The following is a 12,314-nucleotide window of genomic DNA, read 5'->3' as shown; positions in this document are numbered from 1 at the left end:
TTTTCGGAATTCATTGTACATATTAATAAAAAGACACTTGTTCTGTAGAGAAATATACATGTTTTATGCAGTTCAATTTTCATGTGAAACAGATTTTTCTTTCTATGACTTGGCTTTGCTGGATTTTTTTTCAAATGTAAGGCTAAGCATCAAACATACTGTCTAAGTTGTGATAGATTTTCTAATCAACAGTATTCTACAAGTGAGTTCAGAATTCAACTGGAGTTTTGTTTTACGAACATGTGACTGACAAATTGCTTTGAAATATATTTTAGACAATATCTGTCTGTTTTCTTCTTTTGTGTTAGATTTAACGTTGCTTCGACACAGTTACATAGATAGGTCATGCGGCGACTTTCCAACTTTGATTCGTGCAATCCGTGCATTATTTCATCAAGGACCGGCAGCTTGATGGAACCACCGACCTTCTGTAAGCCAGATGGATAGATTCTTTACATAAGTGAAGCTCGTATCCACAGCGGTGAGGTTCAAGTGATTTGAAGTCTGCGACTTTAACCACTTGGCTACGCATTCGTCATATATTATCCAATGTTTAATAAAGTTTGCCCCAGATGATTGGTTGCGCCCTTGATAGCCCTTTTAAAATAGTTCACGGAATTGCATACATGAACATGTGTTTATTTTCTTCTTTGTTCTTCCTTTTACTTTTCTGATATTTTCAGGATAGGAAAATCTCTCCGAAGCCCTTTCCTATCCTATTTACGTACGAGGAGTAGACCCGTTTCATATCCAGTTTTTAATGACTATGTTTCAATAATAGTATGCCACACACGATATTCTCCTGAGGGTAGCCTCCATAAAAAAAAAACGATAAAAAAAAGTCGTTTATGACTTCTTCTGCAAAATTTATGCTCTGCTCTTTACAAAGTCCTACAAAACGTGTTGTATAGAAACAAACGCCATCACAGAATGTTGACATTTAAACAAACACATGAAAAGCCCATAAGGACTCTGATTTCTAGTTACTGTCACAGGGCTGGAAATTTCATTAGTTTCTTGCTGCGAATCAGAAATGCCAAAGGTATCTTGCCCTGCGAATTTCATTATTTGTCGGATGGGAAAATATCGTACCAAATACAAAAAATAAATTAATTTCGAGTAAACTTTTATCTAAGAGATGTGCATAGTAATGCTTATATGCTGATAAACTGTGTTGTTCCCTTCGTTAATTTTTCATTTAAAGGGGTATTTAAAAAGTATCCACGCGAAAATTAAACTTGTTATTTCAAGATCACTTTTATTTTCACCTTTTTGATACAGAAATGTGCATTTTATACGTGTATTAATATCTATCTACATATATATTTCAAAATGCGACCGTAACATCTCAGGTGAACCAGGAAGTGTTATCCAATTTTGTTTTGATACTGATAATTTAGAGTACAAATCACACTGACATAGTTTTGCACTTAAAATCGAAACAAGAAGTAATTTCATTAAAATTTTTCAGCAGGAGCGTTTGGAATCTATTCTAGCATATACATTATATGTTTTTATTATCTTGTAGTCTGCTAAATTATTATGTAGAGGTAGACACATATATATGCACATATTTCAATAATTAAAAGAATATTCTAAATGATATTGTTCATTCCAATCCTTTTTTTACATAACTGTATTGAGTATTTCAGTTTGATAAACATCTCATCCGTTAGAAGGCATTTTAATATTAAATTTTGTTCAGTAAATGTAATTTGACAAGGGAACCAAAATGAAAGAGTATTTTTAATTAAGAGTTACTTTGCAGTTTATTATTTTGTCAATGTGTCATCAATACAAAATACAATTTACACCATAAATTGTCACTCATATATGGGTAACAGGAGGCAGCATATTTTATGTAAATATTCTGTTAAAAATCTGTAGCATACATAACAACATCCAGTGAGATAGACCAATCTCAAAACTATCAATGCACCTCAGCGGCAAAGTGATTACAACCGCTGATTTTGATTGGACGTGGCATTTTTCGTGTGAGGAAGCCATACCTCCTTTTTTGTTAGATTAGAGTCGCATCGACACAATTTAGTTCAGATGGCGATATTTCCAGCCTTTTGTGGTTGAGGAAGACTCCTAAGTGTCCTATCCAAGCATTTATCAGGCATGTGCGGAAACCTAGGTAGAGATATTCTTTAAGCTACCTGAATTGTTTTTGTTCAGATTGTCGTTGGATTTTAAAGGAAGACAATCAACCAATGTCTTATGTGACATTTTCCCTACCAATACTTAGTTACAATAATTTATTATGTTTACTATTTATTTAAGGCAGATTTAATTACAATTATCATTGTGTTAATGATAAAGCTATTTTTAAGAAGGCAATCTAATCTCTAAATGTTTGTTCGTAATTATGTCAAACTGTTTTTTGATTTTTTGATTTGTTAATTTGCAACAACATAATGCCATAAAGCAACCTCCTAGATAAAACCGCATGCGCTTTCTTTCCCGTCAATATTTTATGCACGGACAGGCACCTAAAGTTAGACCCACTAGCCGCCCTGTTTTCGTAATTTAAACATTCCACTTCTGGCAAGGTTGGACTCTTCAGCTCCGGTCAGCAAATTGTCTACCGCTTACAAGGTTTGACTCAAAAGTCTCGACTGGCATAATGTCCACCTCTTACAAGGTTGGACTCCATAGTTTCGATTGGCAAAATTCATTCTCTTACATGATCGGACTCTATAGGTCCGATTCGCAAAATGGCCACCTCTTACAAGGTTGGACCTCACAGCTCCGAATGGCAAAAAGTCCTCCCCTGACAAGGTTGGACTCCAACGCTCCGATAGGCAAATGGTTTACAGTCAGACAATCGGTCCTTTTTATCATTCATATGGTCAGTTTCAGCAGGACCTGTTTTTTTATAGGAAAAAAAAACTACTCAAATTTAATGTTCCTGCCACAAATGTTTGTATATTTAATGGATTGGTGATTCTAACACGATCCGCAGCAATTGCTATATACACATATAGCGAAATCGCCTATACATGAATCTACGATAAAATATGGATGGCTGTTACATTTCACCCCCCTATGATTGTAACATAAGAGATTCTAGTTCAGTTCCATTACATACGAATTATTTCTTGGCCAAACGGTTGAAAACAGCATTTCAAAAACATAAATATAATAAAAAGTCATACTGACCTATGTGTAGGTCCGTAAAACACGCTCTGATCTCTACGAGCGAATTCAATTAGCTTAATTATGATTCAGCGGTGACGTCATAAATGTATGACATAAAGTATGACGTCATAATGATGTGACGTCATATAAAAGTTAATCTCGTCACTCGTAATACAGGGTCAACTCGCCTATTTTGATGATTCTGTTCATAATTAGTTTGCGAGCTGTTAGATTACTAATTTATAAATACTTCTCAAAATTCTGATAAAAAAAGAAACAAATATATATACGTTCCATTGGCTATGCAACACTTTCTAACCATAGGGGGTAAATTGTAACAGCATATGACCCGAATGACGTATTACGCTGAAAATGTAGTACTGTAAAATGCAAATTATTTGCGTTGTTAGAATCGAAATAATAAATATGTTCCAATAATTTTATCAATTAATAAAACATGGGCAGTCGTTTGGATGCGAATAATTAAATCACTCGTGCTGCGCACTCGTGATTTAATTATTACGCATCCAAACTCCTGCCCATATTTTATTAACTGATAAAATATAGGAACAGATTTATTATTTCTTAAATAACACGAAGTAGTCAATGCATTTATTTATGAATTGTATGTAAATACTTATTCAAACGGAACGCTATTATAGACTCAATGACACAAATAAGAAACACCGACGAATAAATTAAACATGAATTACTAAAATTCATAATTGATTTCATTGTCGATTAGACATTTGCAGAATACATAATCTTAGAAGAAAAAGAACACGACCTTCATATAAATGTTTTAAATTAACTGTATAAGCACAATGCACTCCATGAAGAACGAGATAAATGACTTTTTACACATTATCTGAGACTACAATGTTTTTGTCTTGAAATCATTTCTGCCATTACCTCATTGAATCTCTCTGGTTTCGCTTTGAATATAAAATTACTTTGAAGACCAATAGTCAATTTAGCATGTTCGTTTTATTATTGTTTGGTATTCAGATAAAATTCTTGTTCGTAGGAGATAACATCTGTATCAAAGTTTATGTAATTACTCCCCTTTTCTAACCAAAACATATCCAGAACTAAGTGGAAATTTGCTTAGATATTAAACGCGAAATTAGAAATTAAAAGAGATAACCATTTCAAAAAGTTTATTTATCTAAATTATTATGCTGAACATGGAATTTCTTATACAGTGAACATAACAGATGCAATAAACACACTTTTTTTCTTGTAATGACCACGTTTTCACATTTTACTGCTTCTAATCATGTCAAGCGCTGAGAATGACAGCAGTTGTGAGCAGTACTAAAGTCGATGCTGAGGAATTTGGAAGGGATATTATAGTTCCCGAAGACCCAAAGGCAAGGCTCATGTACTATGTGGACAGTATATACAGCGTTCTGGATATGACCTCTATACGGAACATTCAGAAACTCAGGTTTGTTATTTAATTTGTCCGGTGGTCGAGTACGTGTATGATCGAAATTTAGATTATATGATTATTTATTTTGTGTGTTCAAGTGTTGACTTTTAACATACCTATAAAATCCTGAACTCAGAATTTTCAGCCAGGTGTTTCTTATAAGACCATTTTTACGTCTTTGATATGACGCTGCTAGGGATCGAACCCACGACCTCCCGCACTCGAACAGGCTTCTTTTAAGATTGATGGATATAAACCAAAAGTGTATATCCCCTTGAGATGTTTAGGAAATATTACCTGAGTTAATAGACCGATGAATGTCAGTCATACGTGTAGTGTGGAACGGAAAAGGGAGAGGTCGAGAGAGAGGGAGAGGGTTCAAAATAAACCCTGCACATCTGTACATTTTCAAGTCATAGAAAGTCGACAGTAATTTCTGTTTATAATGTACTGTTTTAAATGTCAAATTTGCTTAAAGCTTGATATGTGAGTAATTCACGCAAAATTACAGTTATACTTGATTGCTGATATGCAGATTGTACTTGCCAATGTTTCATTTCACTTTAGAATTACATGCAAGCTCCTATTTCAGTCTGGTTTAAGTGTCATGCTTATTTAAGAAATCTTATCATTATTTGACTTTACCATTGTTAACAGTTATAAAAAGAATCGGACGTTCATCAACATTAAACTTGATCTTCACCTTTCTCATAGGAAGTACAAGCAACACGCCCAGCTGACTAACAGCGAGACAAAAGAGTTAATCGAGCTGTGTAAGATATTGTCACCTACTAGACTCAAAGACAAGGTCATCTTTCAGGTAAAGTTATTTTTAAATTCACAATACCAGTGTCAAAAAGGTGGTATGTGGTTTCAGGCATTACCTAGAAATGTCTTCTGCAAAATGCGATCTTGACATTTTCTTTTCACGTGATTAGACAACATGTGTATTATCACTTAGCAGTTTAGTTCTTTATTTCAATATTTTAAAGGTGGCATATTACATTTAAGCACAATTTTATGACATCTTACACCTTTTGTTATCGTTATATTTAAAGAATAACAATCTCCTTTACATATATTTATACAATCTGACTAAAGTACATCTCCTATCAGACATTTGCGAATTAAGTCTACGTGGACTGTGAACACCTAAGACGATCGATTTTTCAAGGGGACCGTCTCAACATGATTATTTTAATTCATGTTTGGTAGGAAAACATTCCTATAATGATGGTAAGGTCTAGCTTATTATGTCACCGAACAAGATAAGATTTGGATTTGTCTTTCCGTCCATCTGTTCACCAGAGAAATGTTTTGTCATACATATCGCAAAAATATTTGATCTAGCGTCATAACACTTTCCTAAAATGTTCTTTAATATTATAAGTTGCGCATCTGCGTCAAAATTGAAAAGATGAGCTAGTCTGATCGCAATATATCCGTATTCCATCGTCGTCGTCGTCGTCCGACATGAAAAAATCTAAACTACTTCAGCTGGGATCAAAATGTAGGTCAGTAGGTAAATCACTGTGAAAACTGTAGAAAACGTAATAGCTTGTGTCTCCATTCCTTTGTTGTTATTATACGCCCGGGGGACGTCTTTTGGGATACAAAAGGTGTTCATCTGGACGTCTGTCTGTCTGTGTCTCCGTCTGTCAGTTAGCAATTTCGTGTCGACTCCGCTCTGTAACTCGTGAACCCCTTAAAGGATTTTAAACAAACTTGACAAATGTTCTCCACATAAAGACGATGTGCAGAGCGCCTGTATCAGGTGGCTCGCTTTAAGGTCAAGGTCACTCTTAGGTGTCAAGGTCATATGACTTTTTTTCGTGTTCCCTCTGTAACTCTTGATGTATTTGACGGATTTTAAAGAAACGTTGCACAGATGTCCACCACATCGAGACGACGTGCAGAGCGCATGTTTTGGATGGCTAGCTACAAGGTCAATATCACACTTAGGGGTCAAAGGTCATATAACTTTGTTTCGAGTGCGATATGTAACTCTTGAACTGCTTGAAGGATTTTAAAGAAACTTGGCCCAAATGTTCACCACATTATGACGACGTGCAGAACGCATGGCTTGCTTCAATATTTTTGGCGATATGTGTAGCATAACTTCTCTCTGATGGACAGAAACGCAGAACAAGAGCTTTCCGTAAGACAGCGCGCTCGACTTTTCTCAGTGCTTGACTCTGAATTAGAGCTTTGCCAGTAAAAAAAACCCAAGTTAATACGGCGGGACATAACTCTGTCAAAATTCAAATCAGGGTAATGCCGATTGTTTCTCCGCGTGTAGACTTAGATAGTAAAACAAATATTTTAAGTTTCAAGTCAAAAACTTTAATAGTAACAGAGATATTTAACTTTATCAAAAATTTAAACAAAAACATTTAAGTAAAAAAGGGGCATAATTATGTCAACATGCAAATCAAAGTAATGAAGGTTGTTTTTCCTGGTGTAGACTTCAATAGTAAATAACTATTTTAAGTTTCAAGTCAATAGCTTTGATAGTAACAGAGATATTTGACCTTATCAAAAACATTAACCAGAAATTCTAAGTTGAAAAGGGACATAATTCTATCAAAATTCAAACCTGAGTTATGGGGATTATTTCTCCTGGTGTAGACTTTGCTAGTAAATAACTATTATAAGTTTCAAGTCAATAGATTTGCTAGTAACAGAGATATTTGACTTTATCTAAAACTTTAAAAAACGGCGACGCCGACGCCGGAGCGAGTGCAATGGCTCTACTTTTTCTTCGAAAAGTCGAGCTAAAAACGGGCACATTCGAATTTATATCACCTACCGCATAGTGATGACATAATTGCCGTTTTAAACTCTTTTTCCTACTGCGCATAATATAATCAAATTATGTTGAGACGGTCCCAGTGAAAAATCTATCGTCTTAGGTGTCCATAGTCCACGTAGACTTAATTCGCAAATGTCTATTACGCTACGCATAGGATCTGAGAACGACCTATTCATAGCCTCGTTCTGACAAAACCTTTCGCTAGCCAATCAGAGCTTAACTTACAACATTTTGCAAATCTACTTGTAGCCTTGACTTTTGATATTTACAATTCTTATGTCGAAATGTGTCAGATAGCCGGTTAGCTCAGTCGGTAGGCCACTTGCTTTGTAAGCGAGGGGTCCTGGGTTCCAGCCCTGGAATGACCGTACATTTTTCTTACTCTTTGACATTCAAACAAGTCGTCTGACTGGTTAAAATAAAAATAGCAATACTGGAAATCCAAAATATACAGAAGACGTATGTGAATGGGTCGTTCTCAGATCTTCGTTTAGAAGATCAAGTACTTAAGTCAGATTGTGTATTTATATTGACTTTTATGAAATTTTGTAATTACTTATCAATATGAGAGCATTTAGACAGCAGAGTATTTCCTTTGATTTTAATATACAGTCAAAATTAACATTTCAGTATTGATATACGATGTCGTCGTTTTTCAATGATCTGAATGGAATGTCAATGTTTGAAACTATATGTAGCTGTGGAAATAAATTGTTTAAATTAAGTCTTTGTTTCGCATCTAAGATAGACAAAAGGAAGGTCATAATATCTTTACAATCTTATCTTTCTTTAGAATTTCAGTTTAACGTATCATTGTAAATGATTATCATAGCAAATGTAGCATAAACAATATCATACCTTTCTGAAAAGATATTGTAAGTTTGTCAGGGTCATAATTATGCGTTAAAACATTACATTAACTGGACAAATGGAGTGGAAAAGTCAAATGAAAAATATCTCTGTTAAAGATACATTAAGGAAATAGTGAACATGGATAAGTAAAAAGAATCAGATGGCAAAGTTTCAAACTAATCCATTATATGATCAAAATGATTTATCACCTTAAATCGTTTCAATTTGTTCTTATTAAAATATACGCATTTTTGTATCATTACTATGAAGTATGCCGGTGGTCTAGTGGTAACACACATGACTGCCAATCCAATGACAGGTCCGGGGTTCGAATCCCTGTCCAGGAACTGGAAACTTCTGAGATGCTTATGAGTGTCTCCCACCTGACTAAGAGGTCTGTACTGGTTCTTCCCAGAAAAGACGGCTTCACGTGTTTCGGTGCTATACACACGACACGTTAAAGAACCAGACTGTCTAAGCTAGGCTAAATTAGCCGGACAGGCCTGTATCTCTCTCTGTTTTCTCTGTCTGTTCTGGAGGCTTTATCTCACTCTGTCCCTCTGGTCAGATTGTTCTGTGTCTGTGCTAGTAGAAGATGAATTTCGCGCCCTGAGTGGCTGCGTTTGCTATATGCAAAGCGCCTTTGAACGTGTTTATCATGAAAAGGGCGCTATATGTATCTAGTATAGTATATTATGTATATATTTATAAAGTACACCGAACTGTCGAGGTATAAATAGAAATCATACGTTTGTTTTACAGGACGACTCTTTATGTGGCAATGACGACAACAAGTTCTTCAAGATGAACACTGTACGGCAACACTTGGTTGTATCAGAGGCCATTATTGTTGGTAATTTGTACATTCTTTCTTGAATAAAAATAATATGACTGCACCCCTTTATAAAACGAAGCGGTTATCTACTGTTTGCATTAACTTTGAACGTAAATAAACTACTGCCCTATCGTTAAATGAAAAAATCAAATCAACCATAATTAATAGTATACTAACTTCTGCACAAAACGTTTGGTTATTTATAACAATATCTTGCAAAAATCTTTTGTCAGTAAGTTTTTACCCCTAGCCAGTTTCAGAGTACTCACTTTTTATAGACGTTTGAGAGAAATTATTTGTTTTGTCGCCTTAAATGGGTGGGTTAGTTCCTTTAATGGACAAAACTGTCCAACAAATATCGAGGAAAGTTTCGTTTAACGACAAGTATTGCCCTTGGCAATGAAATATAACGTATTCTTTTAATGACTCGAAGCTTTAATATTCAAGCAGTGTCCTAACTCTTTACCTCTGAGCCATCCGGATAATTTATGTTGTTGACATTTACCCTAATGTGAGAACATAACTTGATCGACCTATTTGTTTACTATTGTTATTCGTCGAGGATTCGTATTGCATATACTGTACATTTATGTCCATGCAACATGTACATTTATCTGCCGTACTGTCCCGTACGATGGATACTTAAGATATTCTCAAGAAGTTGTCCCCTTTAAAAATGAATACCATCTGTAAAGACATAAAAATAAACAACTGCTTAAAACTACGTTTAACCTATTTATTTGAAACTTATTTGACATTATTAAAAATGCATATGTAACAGTTCTTTAAAAATGGTGAATTTCTAAAGGCGCTGAACTGTCCAAAAGTGCGGCCGCGTTATGCATCCCTTTTCGTGAATTCAATGTATATATGAGTAAACTGACAGTTGTTGTGTAGAGTAATATACAGTCATTTATATGCTGTTTAATTTTCATGTGAAACAACATTTTCTTTCTATGTTTTGGTGTTGTTTGATTTCTTTTTCTCAAAATGAAAGGCTAAGTCTTGAGGTAAGGTATGATATATTCGGTGTGATTTCGTATCCTTGTCTGCCAGTTCGGCAATCTTCGGTCGTAAATGTAGCTCATACGAGAAACGGTTTTAACAACAACCGAAGATTGCCGAAATCTCATACGGGTACAACGAAATTCAATGGAAGTTATTAATTGTAATCACGGTCCACTGCATCTGGATTTTCATTCCTCAGGTGGCAAGAGGTGTTCTGTTAAGAAGCTGATGGCGTATAAAGTGCCATGGATGCAATGGATTTATGAAGGACCAATGGAACATTTCAAACAGCTCCAGACAAACTAAGCATCGAACTGTACTATCATGTAAATTGTATGGCGTTCTTTTTGAGACTTTGCACAATATGGCCTTTGTATTTTCTCAAGATATAATCATGGACTTTTAAACTGTGTAAAAAATACAGCTAATAGCTTTGTATCGAAATTTATGCACGAGTTCTGCAGCACAAGTACTCGACGACCTCACGAGCACAATTACATTATTCCTCTAAAGAACAAGCATATAATTCATTACAAAGCTGATAATCTTTTATATTACATACGATCATACTCAAATTGATATCATATAAATATATTGAATTTGTTTAATAGATTGAACAAAATTGAAGACAATGAATTAAGTAAAAACAATAATATACGTAATGACGTCACGCACAACGCAACATGGAAGTATATTGACATTTTCGGTTCAATTATAACCTAATGGAGAATAAAAATTCTAACGCGACCAGCAAATAACCTGCATACATGTAGGGCAAAATCTATCTCTGGTTATTCTGCAATAAACCACTCGCGTGCAATGACGTCATCCGATCCAGTTGCGTAGCACGGTCGTAAAAAGTAGTTACCATGTTTTCGAACACTGTTGATACTAGTATGTCGTGTTAGAATCGAAATAATAAGTTCCCAAGTGTGATTTATCGTAGAATAACTCGAGGTTTTCGTTCTTATGCGAAACAATACATCACTCAGGTCTACGGCCTTCGTGATATATTCTTACGCATAAGAACTCAAAACTCGGGTTATTATACGTTAAACCACGTTTGGGAACTTACTATTTCTTAAGCATACATTTTTAGTATTGCTAAAGCAGAGTTCGGAGTCTAAGGTTGATGAAATAATAATGATTGTAAACATCCTGCTATATTGCTTTAGTTACGTTTATTATAATGTATTAAAACTGAAAATAACAAATTCGTTATTCATATATATCTATTAAACCCCTATTATCTATACCGACAAGTGTAACTGTGTTATGCAGTGTCAGTCCCACAACAAGACAGAGTCATAGAAACTCATTATACAAGACATAGTAAGTGACACGATTTTAATGCATGCTACTATCAGATAGATCATATATATTTTATAAAATTTCAAACGCCAACATGCCTAATTTGTTTGAAGTATACATATCTATGAATTTAAATTCTAAATCTGTAAACTGTCTGACAACAATAACCTCTGGGGAATATTTCACGAAACACCTAATGTAAAATTTTGAAATTGAGATAAATCGTTCCAGTCTTTTCAGACAAGTTATGGCGTCATTAAACTCAGTGTGTGTGGAGCTTTTCCATTCATAAATCTTATATAATGAAATTTAAAACGGAGATACATACCGGTATTCCGTTTTATATGACCGACCTACCGGTGTTTTAAACATTAATTTCTAAGTTGGAATAGATTTTTTTCCATTCATCAATCTTGTTTAATTGGGTTAGAAACTCAGTATTAAACCAGCATTTTGTTTCACGAGCATGTGACTGACCTGTTGTTGTGAACTTTATTCCAGATTCCAGAAAATATCTCCTTATGATTTTGCGTCGTTTATTTCATCGGGTGTTTAGTCCTAAATGGTCAAACTGGAAACCATAATTTGTGTACCTATTGATAATTTACGAAAACAAGGACATTGTTGAAAAAGACCCCTTGAACCTTGAGTTACTCACCCTACATATGATGGAGGCCATCTGCTTTGAAAGCCTAAGCATGCTATGAAGATTGAAGTTTCTTGGTCAAGTGGTTCTTAAGTTACCTTGCGGAAGTAGTTTTCAATTTTCAGGTCCCTGTGACACTGAACTTTGACATATGGACCCATAAACGATAGGGGTCCTCGACGTCGTAAGCCCACTCATGCTTTCAAGCTTGCAGGTTATAGGTCAACTTGTTCTCACGTTATTTAGTGGAAACCGTTTTCAAGGTTCAGGC

At 34.9% G+C, this 12,314-nt stretch overlaps 1 protein-coding gene across 2 annotated transcripts in view; it reads left to right on the top strand.

Annotated features, from left to right (window-relative positions):
* LOC123542217 (uncharacterized) overlaps window positions 1-11,300 on the top strand; it is a 29,489-nt gene extending 18,189 nt beyond the window's left edge. For both annotated transcript variants that reach the window (XM_053531450.1, XM_053531451.1), the window contains exons 6-9: window positions 4,432-4,594; window positions 5,294-5,399; window positions 9,006-9,096; window positions 10,286-11,300. In XM_053531450.1, coding sequence (XP_053387425.1) covers window positions 4,432-4,594; window positions 5,294-5,399; window positions 9,006-9,096; window positions 10,286-10,392 — 467 coding nt within the window. In that variant the 3' untranslated portion in view covers window positions 10,393-11,300. The remainder of the gene's footprint in view (window positions 1-4,431; window positions 4,595-5,293; window positions 5,400-9,005; window positions 9,097-10,285) is intronic.
* Window positions 11,301-12,314: the final 1,014 nt, after the last annotated feature.

The sequence above is a fragment of the Mercenaria mercenaria genome, chromosome 19 (assembly GCF_021730395.1).
Source record: "Mercenaria mercenaria strain notata chromosome 19, MADL_Memer_1, whole genome shotgun sequence".
Classification (NCBI taxonomy): Eukaryota; Metazoa; Mollusca; class Bivalvia; order Venerida; family Veneridae; genus Mercenaria; species Mercenaria mercenaria.
The sequence above is the reverse complement of the archived record's forward strand: the minus strand, read 5'-3'. Positions and strand labels throughout refer to the sequence as shown.